Raw genomic sequence first — 16589 nt, forward strand, 5'->3', positions numbered from 1 at the left:
ATACCTTTCTTTGATGATCAATCTTTGTCCCATTGTATATATTCTAGTTCTCTGTTTATTCTTTATATGCTCCTTGTTGTGGTTATGCATCTGGTTAGATATTATGTCCTTTCCTACAATTTTCCTCCTTGCTTTGGATATAGACTCCTGATAATTTGAGCTTTTGGACTTGAAGAAACTCCAGGCTTCTTCTACATTTCAGCCCCTGAACTCCTCAGCCCAAGTGATTTTACTAAGAAGTTTTGTTAATTTATCAAGCTTTGCCCATTTGAAATCTAGCATCTTCATTATAGACTTATTTAATACAAGTGAATCAACCCATGATTACCTAATCCAAAGATATTTTCTGTAACCAGTCCTCCTTTAATGTCCTTGTTCCATATAAAAGCAAGCATAAAACAAACTCTCATCGGCCCTGCTGTTATAAATAACATTTATTCTCAAATCTGGGACATAAAAGCTCCTATAACTACAGGATTCCCAATAATAATTACATTACAGTGTCCTCTATACAAATCTGGGCCTGTAAGCAGATTCCCAGCCAGCACTCTATCAGTACTACAACAAGGGTCTTTTTTATCACCCTTCCCCCAAAGTGACTTTGACCCAAACAGATTCTGTTTTACCCACATGGACCCTCACTTCTTAAGTCTATTATAGGATAAATATTCAGCCTGTTTGAAGCAGCTAGTATTTGCTTTGAATTTGGATTCAGCTGATTTGGGGGACAGTGATTCGATCTGGTGATTCAAATCACTGCCACAAATCAACTTGGCCGAATCTGATTTAGAGATTCAGCTCCTGCCGAATCTCTGAATCAGCCAGGTCTGGCCCATCCCACGCCCATTCTCCCAGCCTGGCAATGGCTGCCCTGCCTGCCCCAGCTCCCAGCACTGAAAAAAAAGCCCCAACTCAGCAGGTGCTGCTGGGTGGTGGGTAATCCCTGCTGCCCCCCCATTGCCTTACAAGCCCCTGACCCCCTCCATCTCCACCAGTCCCCCCCATGGCTGCCCTGCCTGCTGTGTCTCCGGCCCCTTAAAAAAAACACAAACCCCTAGACTCACTGTTCCTGCCAGCAGAGGTGGGGGGCAATCCCCGCTGTGCCCCACTGCCCCATGCCATGTGAATGGCTCTGCATGAGCCCCACAAAGCCCTGCAGGAGCAGTGAGTCCCAGAGCTTTCTTTGGGGGGGGGGGTTTCTTAAAGGGCTGGAGCTGGCTCGGGCAGAGCACCCATGGGGGTCTAGGGGAGCAAGGTGTGGGGTTGGGGGACTCATTCTGACCCCCCCACACAGCGTGGGACAGTGGAGGGCAGTGGGGATGGAGCCTGCCAGCATAGAACAAAAGTAAGACGTAGAGGAGGAGAGAGGTGGAGAAGCTGCACAGGTTGGGAGACCTTTAGGCTGGGGAGGAGGAGTCACTGGGCGTGCAGAGGCAGTAGGGGCAGGCAGCAGCTGCAGTTCCAGTCCTAACCCTTGCCCCCTGTTACCTCATTCTTGTCATGCTAAATTGTTTTCTCACTGAGTGAATAGTATGGCACCTGCACAAAGTCCCCACTACAATTAATAGTAATGAGAGAAAGGTGAAATTGTTCAGCTAATTAGATGAAGCTATCAAAAGAATGCCAACTGCTGTTAGCTCCCTCATTTTGGCTAATATCTGTGACCAATAAGAGGCTAATAGAGCTAATCGCTGTACATTGACTGGGTGAGTGTAACCACCCAGTAACCAGTGGGGAAAAAAAACAATGGAAAAAAACCCAGTAGAATTTGCTTGAAGATAATCTGAAATTTAGAAACTGTCCTCAAATTTTCTCCAAAGCCCGAAATGTCATGGCAACACCAACAATATAAATACATTCACTGCACCTAAAGGGGACAAAATAAGAAGTAATCTGCTTCAATTTCAACAAGGGAAGTATAGGTTGGATATTAAAAAGAACTTTCTAACAACTTTAAGGTGGTTAAGATCTGGAACAGATTATGTAGAGAGGCTGTGAAATCTCCATCACTGGAAGTTTTTAAGGGCTGGTTAGGCAAACATATAACTAAGATAGGTTAGACAGGGCGGATTCTGCCTGAAGCAGGCAGTTGGACCTAGATGACCTCCTAAGGTCACTTCCTTCCACTCCTGTTTTCCTGCTATTCTATAATTGGTACCTTATTTATTATTTTAGTATGTGCTACTTAGAAAAAATCGTGAGCAAAGTTACTAGAGAGAAACTATGTATATAGATAAACAGACAATAGGGCTGTGCGAAGCTCCGGGTGGTGATTTGATTCGGAGGAGATTCGGCTCGATTCAGTGGCTGAATCTCTGAATCCGAATTGAATCAGGGGACCAATTAAAAGGTTCGAAGCAATTCAAACTTCTCTGAATCTTTGGAAAAGATTTGGAGAGCTTTGGTGATTCGGACAATCCCCAATGGCTGCAGCAGGGAGCTGCTGACTAGGAGCTCCGGACTAGGAGTTGGTAAGTACTAGGGGCAGAGGCGGATGCCTGGGAGAGGAGACCATGGTGGGACCCCTGCCAGCCCCTCCAACCCCCCCACACCCCTAGCCTCCCAGCCCCCCCATGGCTGCCCCGCCCACCCCATTTCCCGGCCCTTTAAAGAAAAGCCCTGGTGCTTACTGGGTGCTGCCGGGCGGGGGCGCAATCTCTGCTGCCCCCCACTGCCCCACGCTGCCTGGGGGGCTCTTCCATGAGCCTCCAAGCCCCCCTCGCTCCCCCAGCCCCACCATGGCTGCCCCACCTGGGCCTATCTCTGGCCCTTTAAGAAAAAAAACAAGAAAAGCTCCAGGACCCACCACTCCTGCAGTGGCCTCAAGGATTTGGGGGGCTCATGCAGAGCCCCCCACATGGTGTGGGGCAGCAGGGGGCAGTGGGGATCGTCCCCCCCCCCACTGGCAGGAGTGGTGAATCCAGGGGTTTTCTCGTTTTGTTTTGTTTTTTCTTAAAGGGCCAGAGCTGGCCCAGGCTGGGCACTCATGGTGGAGCTTGGGAGTGAGGGGAATGTCAGGGGGCTCATGGCAGAGCCCCTCATGCAGCATGGGGCAGTGGGGGGCAGCTAGGATCGCCCCCTCGCCTGGCATCACCCGGTGAGTCGCGGCTTTTTTTTCCCCAAAGAGCTGGGAGCTGGGGCAGGTGGGGCAGCCATTGCTGGGCTGGGGGAATGGGCCTGGCTGATTTGGAGATTCAGAGATTTGGCTGAATCGAATCGGGACAGTGATTCGAATCACCAAATCGAATTCCTGGCTCCTGAATTGGCTGAATCTGAAGCAAATACTAGCCGCTTCGCACAGGCCTAACAGACAATGTCAGAATTACAGTTAAGTATGAAGCAATTGATATCCAACTAAAATTGATATTCTACTGAAAAAAATTGATCAATACCCTCCCAACATCTTAAAGTCCTGAAGATATAACTGAGCAATGTTGCTGGGTTTTTGGCTGTTGCTGTGTCGGTCTTAGGACATAGGCAGGCAAGGTTCTTTGAGTAGATGTAATATCTTTTATTAGACCAACTAAGTAGTTGGAAAAAAGTTCTTAGCAAGCTTTTGGGTGCAGTCACCCTTCTTCAGGCACAGGGAGTCTCTGCTGTTCTGAGACTCCAAGAAAACTCTCTCTTCTTGGAGTCTCAGAACAGCAGAGACTCCCTATTCCTGAAGAAGGATGACTGCGGCTGAAAGCTTGCCTAGAACTTTTTTCCAACTACTCAGTTTGTCTAATAAAAGATATCACATCTACTCAAAGAACCTTGCCTAACTGAGCAATGACATTTCTGGACAACATCAATTCTATGACATGAACAATATAGCTTGGGGGAAAAATAGCAGGTACTAAGGAACATGGGAGGCCTGTATAAACCCTACTGGAGTTAGAAGAAGAAAATAGTATGACTGAATTGATGAGCATGTTCTTGAAATAATAGCAACTCTTCAGGGAACAAATGAAAGCCTCACAAGCATAGCATTTGGAAGCTAATGAAGCTCTTGGAACCCAAGTTCACGTTTTCCCCATCTATACACAGAACAGATGAGAATATAGAAGTATTAAAATCAGTAGCATGTTGGGGGGCCAGAGGGGGTGGGGGAAATGATCTGGGCACCAGGCTTGGACACTGAACCTTGGGTTGTGCACAAACATAGCAACAACTGCAGTGTCAGCTCAGCCCCACTGCTGGTAGTGAAGACACTGACACCACGCTCTACACCGCTGTGGGCACAGGGCAATTTTGTGTCCGGTTATGCCTCTAATTAGAATGAGACTAAATAATTCTCTGAGTCTAACTAGCATTCACCTAACATGGAACAGAATTTTGCAGGTCTTATATGAGGATTTAAAAGATCATTTTAGTCTCTTGTAATTACTTATATTAAAACATGTATTGTAAAATTACAGAATGTCTGTATAGATTTATATATCTAGTTTATATTTCTCTGCAATGGAAAAGAGTAAAAATATATTAAACAGAGTGGATGAAATTAAACCAAGTGATTTAATCCGCTGATTAAATTGAACAAGTATGAAACCTTGATTTAATTCCTTTTTTTCCTTTGTACTTTTTTAGTTATTTTCCTAAAGGAAGGCTAATTCGCATAGGTTAGTAACCATAAAGATACGCTGATCTGCAGCTAAGCATAACTTCACACTGAATTTGCCACTTATTTGGTGATGATACACATGCACATCAGATACTTAGCTTAACACTTTTATTCAGATATTGAATGTTCACATTTTACTTAAAATTGGGGATGACATTTCTTATTTACAAGATGCTTATTTCCCCCATGTGTTTAGTCTCAGCCTACTTTTGGATGTAAATTGGAATTTTGTTAAAACTACAAAAAAGGTTAGGTTTCAGAAATTCTTTTTATTAGCTAAATAATAGGCCTGTGTGAAGCTTTGGGTAGTGAGCGGGGAGCTGCAGCTGGACTCGGGACTGATAAGTAGGAGGTGGGGGAGGAGGCACTGCCAGGCCCCATCCCCTCCTTGCACCTCCAGTCCCCCCCATGACCCCACCTGATCCCCCAGCACCCCCATAGCTGCTCTGCCCAACCCAGCTCCCAGTGCAGTGCCCCCCACACAGTGTAGGGCAGTGGGGAGCAGCAGGGATTGCTCCCCCACCTGGCAGCACCTGCTGAGTTGGGGCTTTTTTTTCCAAAGTGCTGGGAGCTGGGGTGGGTGGGGCAGCCATGTGGTGGTGGAGCAGCTGGGAGAACGGGTGGGGGGTGGGCCTGGCCTGGGTGATTCGGACATTCAGCAGCAGCCGAATCTTCAAAGAAGATTTGGCTGAATAGATTCAGGGCAGTGATTCGAATCACCAAATCGAATCGCTGTCCCCCGAATCGGCCGAATCTGAATCCAAAGCAAATACTAGCCGCTTCACATAGGCCTATTAAATAAGACTATATTAAATGTGCTAGCTACAGGGAAGCCTACTAAAGAATGAAACCTACATTCACTCTGCAGAAGTGATGCCACTTTACATTACAGCTGTGAAGAAAACGACAAGTTATGACCTCATTAAAAGGCTTAGGATATTTCATAACCTTCAAACTATTGTGCATATCAGATGTTAAGATAAAATCATGAAGAGTGAGCTTTGGCAAAGAAGTTGCATATACTGCAATCAAAGTAATGTTTGCAATGCAACAGCAAAGTTTTATTGGACAATAAGGGAAGCAGATGAAACCCAGTGGGCTCTTAAAGAAAATGCTGTACAATAGGTTTTAAATGAAGTAAAACAGGGCAGAAAGGAAGAGAGAGATATCTGGAAACATGCATATTGTAATAGTAATGTGTGAGAAGGAATAGCCACAAAGCAATCAGTTTGCACAGGCATGGCAAAATTTGCAGATAGAAACGAATTGTGCAGCCACCTACAATTCCTCTGCACACATGAAATTGTTGACGCGATGGACCATTGATGACAATAGCCTATGGGTTTCCCTCTGCACTCATTGCAGGTGCGCATGATGGGTGGGGAGAGGAGGGAATGAAAATGTCATGACCACACCAATGGCTAATTCCCAGATTACCAGTTGCTACAGTGGCCATAACAAAATAACACAGATTGTAAAGACAACTCAATAGCGCTCAACAAGACCAATTTTGTGAAAGAAACATTGTGGTATTCTCAAGAATGCTACAAGCTCCCAAACCACAGTAATCCTGTGAGCTTTAATTCATTTGTGAGGCAGATGACAACAACTGCTTATTGGTAAATCACAAAAGCTTTAGAGGTTGCTTTCAAGCAAACTGTGATACTCAGCATTCTGAATTGTCTTTCAGATATCTTATGAAATCTGCTTATCTCCAAACTGTCTGTGCAAAAAGAGTAGTGTTTGCTCTCTGCACATGCCCCGCATTAGCAAGTAATGTAGAAATTTACGATGAAAATGTCTGTCTTGTCCATACCCCTTGGGGCCAGGGAGGTTGCTCCATAAAGTATTTTTCCTGTGTTTTGTCCTGTGTAACTTTAATTAATTGGTGCTATAGGACTTCAAACTTTTCCTTTGGGATACTATTTCAGAGTCTCAACAAGAGTATCTAGCACTGAAACAATACACTGAATGAACTGTTTTGAGCCAAACCAAATTCTCTCTATACTGTGGTTTAATGCACATTCTTTGACTTACTACAGATTTTCATCTCACGACTGTAAAAGCTACAGTAAAACTACAGTACAGGTGATTTTGTTATGATTTCACATGTAAGAAATCTTTGCTATAAAGGAATGGTAATAGTTCACCCTGTGAAGTTTTCAGTACTGCTCTTTCATGTACTTTTGCAGAGTGGTCTTCATTAAAGAAACTTGCTCATTTTTAAAACAATCTTTATGTAGCTCTTGGGATATATTTCTGATGTGTACAATGTTTCCTTTTGGTACTGAACTTCTTGGAGGAAAGTGCAACTTAAATAGACATGTTAAACAGGGTCAGTGATAAAAATATATTGCAGGATTTGTCCTAGTGAGACAAAAATGTGAACAGAAAAAAGAGATGGAGTGTATAGAAAATGGAAATATATAAAAAAGAATATCTGTCAGTGCATAACCACAATATTGAGAAACAACAAAATGGATAATGAGTAGATAGCCAACCTAAAGGTGAGGGATTTAGGGTTCATTTTCTGTTTTTCATATACAGAAATGGGAGCTGAGAAAAAGAACCTTCTCTCTCAATGCCCTGTACTATGGACGGCTTCTTGCCATAATAAAGTGGACACAAATGGGATGAGGCAATGCACTGTCTAACACAAAACATCTAAATTAACACAGAGCCACCCAATGGAAATCACATGGCTTGTTTTAAACAAACAACACACACTGAAAAAAAACCCTCAGCGATGCCCTTGATTGTTTGAGATATAGTTATAAAATTTCTCTTCAGCAAATTCTTCTTGGCATAAACAATAAAGTTGCAAATGCCCTGGGGGAAAGAAACACCTTGAAGGAGACGCCTACTGTGCAAGGTATAAATAGAATCTCATTGGAATTCGGGTTTGCAGTCTGAGTCCTTTTCAGGCTGTGCTACTAAACTTGGGCTTTAGGCTAGACTCTTGACTTCTGCCACTATGAGTTGTGGCATTAAGTCTTCATCTAGCTCTTCTAGAATTATTAGTGGTGGGGGTGGTGGTGGTGGTGGTGGAGGAGGAAGATGTGTTGGGTACTCCTCAGTCTCTTCTAGGAAATATACTTCCTCTGGAAGAAGCGGTGGTGGAGGAGGCTTCTCTGGTAGAAGCTACAGTGGTGGAGGTTCTAGGAGCAGTTACGGAGGGGGATTTAGCAGTGGCAGTTGTGGAAGGATTAGCCGTTCCTGTTATGGAGGGCGAATAAGTGGGGGAAGCTTTGGACCAAGTGGTGGTGGTATCTGTGGGGGATATGGTGGTGGTGCTGGAGGATTTGGAGGTGGTGGTGCAGGATTTGGCGGTGGTTATGGAGGTGGCCTTAGTCCATGCGGCTTTGGAGGCAATGGTGGCTTTAGTGGTGGTGGCTTCAGTGGTGGTAGTTTTGGCGGTGGTGGCTTCAGTGGTGGTAGTTTTGGCGGTGATGATACTGGCTTCCTTTCCAACAATGAAAAGATGACCATGCAGAACCTTAACGAACGCCTGGCATCTTACTTGGACAAGGTGCGACATTTGGAGGAAGAAAACGCTAACCTTGAACGTCTAATCAGGGAGTGGTATCAGAACCACGGTCCTCAATATGGAAGAGACTACAGCCAGTATTATGGACCAATTGAAGACCTTCAAAATCAGGTAGGAGCTATTTCAAAAACCTCCAAAACTCTAAGTATGATCAGGGGTTTCCTTTGAGACCTGGCTCAGATCTCTCAGGAGATAGCAGGTATAATATTCTACAAATCCTACAGTGCTTGAACAAACTCTTAAAAATTAAGAAATATCTGAATTAAGGTTTCCAGCACAGATAGAATGATAATCTTTACTGCATTGAATAGACAAAGTCTAAGAACTATGTTCTGAGCTTATCCAGACTGAGGTATTCAGAGGCTCGTAACTTGGCTAAATTGGGCAGATATCTAAGGGTATAGCAAAAGACACCTACTAGACATAATTTCTCATTAACAAACCACATTGTGTGACGTACGCTTCAAACACCTTTGCGATCAATTGTCACTTTGCCTCCATTCCTGTGCATGGGGCATTGTGTTTTCCTATTACCCTAACTGACTGTGGGAGTGTCCACAAATCCGATTCTTACAATGTTATTAAGGACTCCATACATATGTCCTTGTTTTTTCCTTCTTTCTCTATGTCAGTCTGAAGAAGCCACAGGGATGAATATAATGTGTGACCTCTTTTTCAGATTATTTCTGCAACTGTGGATTTTAACAAGGTCCTTCTGGACATTGATAACACTAGGATGACTGCTGATGACTTTAGAATTAAGTGAGTATATCTCTCCACCATGTCAAACCCATCTTCTTCTGTCTTTTCCCCTTCACATCAGGCTGCATGAAACCATGGAGTCTCTTACTCCATGTTCATATTGATCATATTGAAAGACAGTTGTTGGAAAAATTATCACTTTAAGAACTCTTATCTTTTTATAAGACTTCCATTGAAAGGGAGCCTTCCAAGATTTAAATTCTCTAGCTCTAAAATTTGCTTATATTTCTGAGCGGCTACTTGAGATTTAGGTTCAGATTTCAGATGGTATAAATAGATGAAACTTCACTGGTTTCAATGGTGTTAGGATAACTTTTGTGATTTGAAAGTTACAAAACCAAAAATACTTTATAGAATTGCTTCTGAGGGTAGCAGAGACTGGAAGGTGATACCTGTGTTATGTATACATTGAGGGGGAACCTGTAAAAGCCTGAGAGAAAAGTATTTTCTTAAGATACATATCACTTGCATGATCTTCAAGTATGACATCCATATTTATCCCATCTACAAATTCAGTCCAATAAAAAACATTACAAGCAAATCTTGTTTCTTGATTGTACCAATAGGCAGGATGGTCAGGGAATGCTCTGGATGTGAGCCTTCACCACTCGGACTAGAGTAGGAATGACTCTACTGAAGCCAACTGGGTTAAAACAATGTAAAAATCAGTGTACGTGCAAAGAGAGTTAGGGCTAATGTATTAAGAATTAAACAAAGGTACTAAAATAACGCAGAAAAGGATGAACGGGTGAAGATGTCCCATTCATAAAGATAATGTCATTGCTACTAAATTGAGCACTCCAGCATTGCTTTTATCATCTTTTCTCTTTGTGGTTTAGGTATGAAACTGAATACAGTCTCCGCCAGAATGTGGAGGGTGATATTAATGGCTTACGCCCCATATTAGACCAGCTGACCTTAGCCAGGTCTGACCTGGAGGCACAATATGAGTCCCTGAAGGAGGAATTGATTTCTCTGAAAAAGAACCATGAAGAGGTAAGATCCCTCCCACCTTGAAACAGTAACTAGTTAAAATACCACGGTAAGACATTTCTCCATGGACTTTCTTGAATAAGAATAACTAAAAGTTGGCCACTGACTCTGGTTGTCCAACTTCAGACATTCTGGTTCCAAATTTCAGTGGTGTTAAGTGCTCATGGCTCTCACTGTCTTGAGCATGCGTCTGGATTAGGTTAGGTGAAGCCCACTTTGAATATAAGACCATATGAGATCAGGAAAAGGAGTGGAGTCCATTTCTTATGTTCAATTATTGGCAAAACTATGGAGTAAAAAAAGGATGTAATATATATAAGCCCAAGGAGCTATCCATGACAGTTGCCCTTTAGTGGGAGTCTCTGAAAATAATTCCTGTGGGTCATAATGCAAAAGCTGACCTCTGCAATGAGAAACCTACATAAAGCGTTCACAAAACCCAGCAGGAGGCAGAGGTAGAGCCAAACAGTCTGTGATAGCTCAGTGTTGTTTGATGGAAAGCTCCACTCTTTCTACATGATTGAGAAGATCTTGTGAGAAGTAGAAGAAAGGCCTCATAAGAAAGAATGATGTTGGCAGCGTGAATAGTCCTCCAGAGCTGAGGGGGATGACTGCAGGTATGATTTCACAATGAGGCCTTTTTTACCCTGGGGATTTGACTTTTGTTGCAGGAAATGAGAGGACTGCAGTCACAGTCTGGTGGTGATGTCAATGTGGAGGTCAATACTACCCCTGACAGTAATCTGATGCAAAAACTAAATGAAATGCGATGTGAATATGAACAGATCATTGAAAACAACCGTAAAGAGGTGGAAAGATGGTATGAAACTAAGGTAAATTGCAGTATTGATATATAGCTATGTTTTCCAAAAAAAGACTTGACCTACTTTATCACTTATGCAATATTATGCATGCAATAGAGGGAAGTCAATTATGTATGTACTGGCTAATGATGATCATCTTGAAATTATCCTGATGGTTTAGTGCAGGTTGTTCATGGCTGGAATGATGGAGTTTGCTGCAAGCTAAATTTAAGGTTAGCAGTACGTGGAGCCCCTGTATCAAAACACCAGGGACAATTACAAGCCAGGGTGCTGCTGATTTGCCAGAACTGTGCATAGAAAGTATATGCAGTCTACCCGATGTTGCAATTTCCTCCAGCCAGATACACTGCCTTTCTACATGGTTTTATAATAAAAAAATCACCATGATAATAAATTTAAAAAATCTAATTCTGTATTTGCATTTTTTCAGATGGAAGAGGTTAATCAGGAAGTCCACACCAGTGGTCAAGAGATACAATCAAGCAACCACCAGGTCTCGGAGCTGAGACGTGAATATCAGACACTGGAAATTGAGCTCCAGTCTCAGCTCAGCATGGTATGACATATCTATTTGCTTTGCCTCTCAGAAAAGACATAGCACACATGAGTTACTGGAATGATAAGACAGCAGATATTTCAAGCATTCCTTCTGTAAATCGACAAAGGGAGTTTCTCCATTTTGCTATAGAAAAGTATTGCTTTGTGCATCAAAGGGAGTTAAGATTCACCACATGCCCACAAGCTGTCTATTCTTTACATTTTTTAGTTACAGTCCTTGCAATCCAACTTGGAGGACACAGAACGCCGTTATAACATGCAGCTGCAACAGATCCAGAACACGATTACCACTGTGGAAGAAGAACTGGCCAGTATCCGATGTGAAATAGAGAGTCAAAACTATGAATACAAGATGCTACTTGACATCAAGTGCCACCTGGAACAGGAGATAGCTCAATACCGGGCATTGCTTGAGGAAGGACAGCAAGACATTGGGTATGTAAATGACTGAGAGTTGGATGATTTTAGGAAGCAATAATTCTGTCAATTCTGAGTGTAAATTGCAGCTAAATTAGTGATGACATAAAAACAAGCTCAGGGGGCAGGACTGGCAAAACAGATTCTACAGCCACAACATCTACATAAAAATAGGGGTCACTTGGCTATACTGAGCAATCGTCCTGAGATTGGAAGAGTTATTGGAGATGGTCTTGAAAGTGTCATCCCATCCTGATTTTTGGAACTGGAACAGGAATTGCACAAGGAAAATATTTCCAAAGTTCCACACTACCGACTTTGGGCTGCACAGCCAAGGCCATGTAAAGAGTCTTCCTGGCATTATTCTGGCAGTTCTCGTTCCAAAAAGGACCAGGAAGGACACAGTGAAATTGAAAAAGATTGCAGCTTGACAATAACCACATTTCTCCAGACTGTCACACAAGTTTCACCCTGAAGAGTCTTGGTGAAGGTTCAGGCTATTCCTTATTTTCTCTGAAGCAATTGGCCTGTTTTGTTTAGTCTTGCCCTGTGTCCTAACACAAATAAGAAAATGAGTTGGCTTTTGTGCCTTTCCAATGTGGTAACCACTGACATATTAGAGCCTCAGAATTCAGGACCCAATATGGCAAAGACTTTCCTAGGCAGTCAGACCATGGGAAAGGCAGCTCCAGGTAAATTCAACCTGTGGTTTGCAAGGTCCAGGGAGACATGGATTTTTGTCACAGCATCTTTCTCTGTGCTGATCCTACAGGGTAAGTGGGCTGGGTGAGGAAAAGTAGGGGGATGCTGGCCAGGCTTTTGTGTATTTTCACAATATTGTTTTCCTTTTATGAAGCGATAGTGTGGTTTCAATCACTTTTATCTTTCTTCTTTCACAGAAACCAACCAGGAGGAAGAGGAGGTGGTGGTGGCTCTTCTTATGGAGGAATAAGAGGAGGGAGCATAGGAGGAGGTGGTAGCATTGGAGGGGGGACCACTGGAGGGACCTGCATCGGAGGAGGCATAGGAGGAGGCATAGGAGGGGGCAGCATCGGAGGGTGTGGAATAGGAGGAGGTGGTGGTAGTGGAGGCGGTGGCTCCTGTGTTATTTCAGGGGGAGGAATAGGAGGAGGTGGTGGAAGAGGAATTAAAATTGCAGGAGGTGGTGGTGGATTTTCCCACTCCTACTCTTCATCTTCCCATGGCATCTCCTCATCTTCCTAATCCCAGTCTTGCAAGAGCCATGGAGAAAGCCATGGTAAGGGTTATTATACTGTTCAATTGTGTCTTTTGTCCTTTTCTGATTAAGTTTGACCAGGTTCCAATTTATTCATTGGGCTGAAAGTCTCCGGCAGGGGACTAATCACATGTCTATTTTATCTCATTCTTCGTGAACAGGAATGAGAGACTGGTAGGAAAACTTTGAGATCATTTGGGTTGCAGTATAATTCATAGACAGCTGATTCACTCTTAATTCCAAATTTAATCAGACTCTGCCATTAACTAGGTATCCTGGAAACCCATCTGGTGGAAGTTCAGTCTGAACATGGTCTTTGTAACGATGGTCAGTTTGGATCTTTAGGACATGGAAGGGGGGTTTCTAAAGCTGTCATGGGGGATGTATTCAATTTGGGGGGGCTCTTTGACTCCCACTTGTTCCTGATGCCACTGCTAGCCGAGACATAGAGTATGAAAAATGGACCTCGGATGAAAGATGAATGGGGGAGGGAGCTTTTCTGAGACAAAACAGAGGGAGAAGAAATGAAAGGTAATAGGAAAAATGAGGATAAGGCAAAATCTTGTGAAGATGCTTCAGTGCATGGTAGATTCATGGGTTGTATTCTAAAATAAAATGCATTCATATTCCTATGCTATGAAAACCAAGTATCAAACGTTCCCCTTAGATGTGCACATTTGGTTCCTTTTTATTTTTTTGGATGATGTAAATGTATACCATGCAGCATTATGTTGCCCCAATAATATTTAAGTACAATTACAACTTTTTTTCAGCTTTCTTGCTCTCAAGACCACCCCTAAAATACCATTTTTTCATAGCTCTGGAATACTTTTGTAAGCTTCTGGAATATTGACAACAAACCTATTAATTTCCTCAATTCCATTTTTTTTGTCGGATTTTTTTTGTCAATGTGGTTTTATTGCATTGCTAAATTAATGAATGGTGCCCTCCATCTCTCAACAGGGTATGGAAGAAATTCCTAACCAGAGATACTAATGATTCTCCAGCTCAGTACTGTTCAAAGAGAAAGTTAAAGTGTGTTGTCTACGTTGTCTGCATGACTGAACAAAGAACAAGGAGAAAAGCTCCTAACAGTTACTTAGCAGTGCTTCTGCAATCTGTCCCAAGGGGCCCATCACAGCTGTTGAGATGGGCCACCTTCTTGCCTATCACACTCTATGCCCTTTCCATCTGCAATGCTCTATGGGTTCAATCATTGTTATCTGAGTTAAGGTGTACCATGCACAATAATCTACCTTTTGGTGAAAAAAATTCTCTAATAAAACTTTATTTCTGTCTAATGCAACCAGGAACCTGTGTTTGGGAAGTCTTTTTTAAAACTTTTTTGTGGGCATACATTTCAGCTGTGAATACCAAGCCACCTCTCCTCACAATGTGTATTGAGATGGGTGTGTTTTTTCCATAAAGAAGACCTTTCAGATTCAGGAATCATGTCACTCCATTATGACTAGATAGATTTTAGGGAGGCCTTTGATACGGTATCTCACCCCATTCTCATATATAAATTAAGAGGCTGTGACTTAAATGTTTTCACAGTCTGGTGGGTGGCAAATTGGCTTGGGGGTTGCACCCAGAGAGTGGTGGTGGATGGGTCGGTATCAACCTGGAAGGATGTGAGCTGTGGGGTCCCGCAGGGCTCAGTCCTTGGACCTGTACTCTTCAATGTCTTCATCAGTGACTTGGATGTGGGAGTGAGGTGTACGCTGTCCAAGTTTGCAGATGATATTAAATTGTGGATTGAAGTGAACACACCAGAGGGCAGGGAACGACTGCAGGCAGACCTGGACAGGTTGGAAGAGTGGGCTGAACACAATAGGACACAACAAAGACAAATGCAGTGCTGCACCTAGGGTATAAAAATATCCAGCACACTTACCAGCTTGGGAATGACCCTCTCAGCAGCACAGACACGGAAAGGGATCTCGGAGTCCTAGTGGACTCCAAGATGAACATGAGTTGTCAGCGTGACGAAATCATCAACAAAGCTAACCGCACTTTATCATGCATTAGCAGATGCATGGATGGGTCGGTATCAACCCGGAAGGATGTGAGCAGTGGGGTCCCACAGGGCATTAGTCAGACCGATCCAAGGCATTGGTCAGACCGCAACTGGAGTACTGAGTCCAGTTTTGGGTGCCATACTTTAAGAATAATGTGGATAAGGGCCAGAGAAGGGCCACTCACATGGTTAAGGGTTTGCAGGCCAAGCCCTATGAGGAGCTACTAAGGGACCCGACCTCCTCAGCCTCCAAAAGAGAAGGCTGAGAGGTGATTTTGTGGCCACCTACAAATTGATTAGTGGGGGCAGCAAGGAATTGGAGATGCTCTGTTCACCAGTGCAGCTCCTGCCACTGCAAGGAACCATGCTCACAAACTGACACTGAGCAGATATAGGTTGGACATCAGGAAGAACTTCTTCATGGTAAGGGTGGCCAGAATTTGGAATGGGCTTCCAAGGGAGGTGGTGCTTTCCCCTACCTTGGGGGCACTCTTTCCTGCCCAGGGCAGGGGGTCAGACTCAATGATCTGATGAGGTCCCTTATGACCCTAGCATCTATGAATCTATGTATGTATAAATCTTGGAACCAGAATAACACTTCTGTCAACCCCCCCGCCCGACAAAATCAATACCTATAGGAAGGGGAAGAGAAAGTTGAAGGAAGCTAGTTTTACATTAAATATGGCACATTTTAGAGCATGTCTTTGACCTGCAGACACAAAGATGTGATAACATGAACATCCACTAGTTAAAAAGGAACAGAAAGCTATATAAAAAAACCCCATGTGTTGGAAGAATTATATTTCCAGGGGCTGCTTCCTTCATGAGATATGAACATTGATGGTAATATTTCCTCTCTGGTTGCATCAGCGACAGTATGTGTGAATGCAGATAGGAAAGCCTATTTCTGGACATTTCTGAAAAATCCTTTGTATGGCTTAGTGAATTTGATAATGAACATAGGAAGATAGATCTTTCTGGGTCATCAAGTCCAGTCCCCTGCAGACATGCCATATAAATCTTTTCATAAACAGATTGTGATTTATCTTAAAAGCAATTATGGGTTTTTTTTTAATCCCATTGGAAATTACACCCATTTATTTCTGTGTCAACATCTAGTTTACATGGTTCTTTTATATTCCTAGTGGTTACATGGAATGGATTTATAGAAAACAATCATATCTCTGCTCAATTTTCATTTTGCCTCACTAAACAAGGCAAGCTCTTTTAGTTACCTCTCTTACAATAAGTTTTCCAGTCCACTGATCCTATAGCTCTTCTCTGCACCCATTCCATTTTCACCCTTACTGAATATGGGTAGGCTTAGTAGGATCCGATTTTTATTGGTAAATATTGATATACAGAGACTTCACCACACACAGGCTGACAGAAAAAAACATTTCCATTGGTAATAATTGGAATTTATAGAAAGGAGGCTATAACAGGAAACCTTTACCTTATTATTGGACAGTGGAGAGAGATGGAAGGACAGGGGGTGAAGAGGTTAAAGAGGAAAACAAAGGGGAGCCTAATGACTCATCAATTAAGCTGTTAGCAGCTAGTTGGGGCCTAATCCAGGGAAACTGTTTTGTTCTGTTAAAAAATCCAAAATTCTTTGATTTTTCTGT

General features: G+C 43.0%; 1 protein-coding gene across 1 annotated transcript; it reads left to right on the forward strand.

The window, feature by feature from the left end:
• Positions 1–7522: 7522 nt before the first annotated feature.
• Positions 7523–14254, forward strand: LOC102569226 (keratin, type I cytoskeletal 14). The gene is made up of 8 exons (XM_059726956.1): positions 7523–8261; positions 8830–8912; positions 9752–9908; positions 10577–10738; positions 11160–11285; positions 11496–11722; positions 12604–12962; positions 13905–14254. Exons 1-7 carry the CDS (start codon positions 7578–7580, stop codon positions 12926–12928), a joined length of 1764 nt encoding a protein of 587 aa, XP_059582939.1. The 5' UTR covers positions 7523–7577; the 3' UTR covers positions 12929–12962; positions 13905–14254.
• Positions 14255–16589: the final 2335 nt, after the last annotated feature.

Source organism: Alligator mississippiensis, chromosome 4, assembly GCF_030867095.1.
Source record: "Alligator mississippiensis isolate rAllMis1 chromosome 4, rAllMis1, whole genome shotgun sequence".
Taxonomy (NCBI): Eukaryota; Metazoa; Chordata; order Crocodylia; family Alligatoridae; genus Alligator; species Alligator mississippiensis.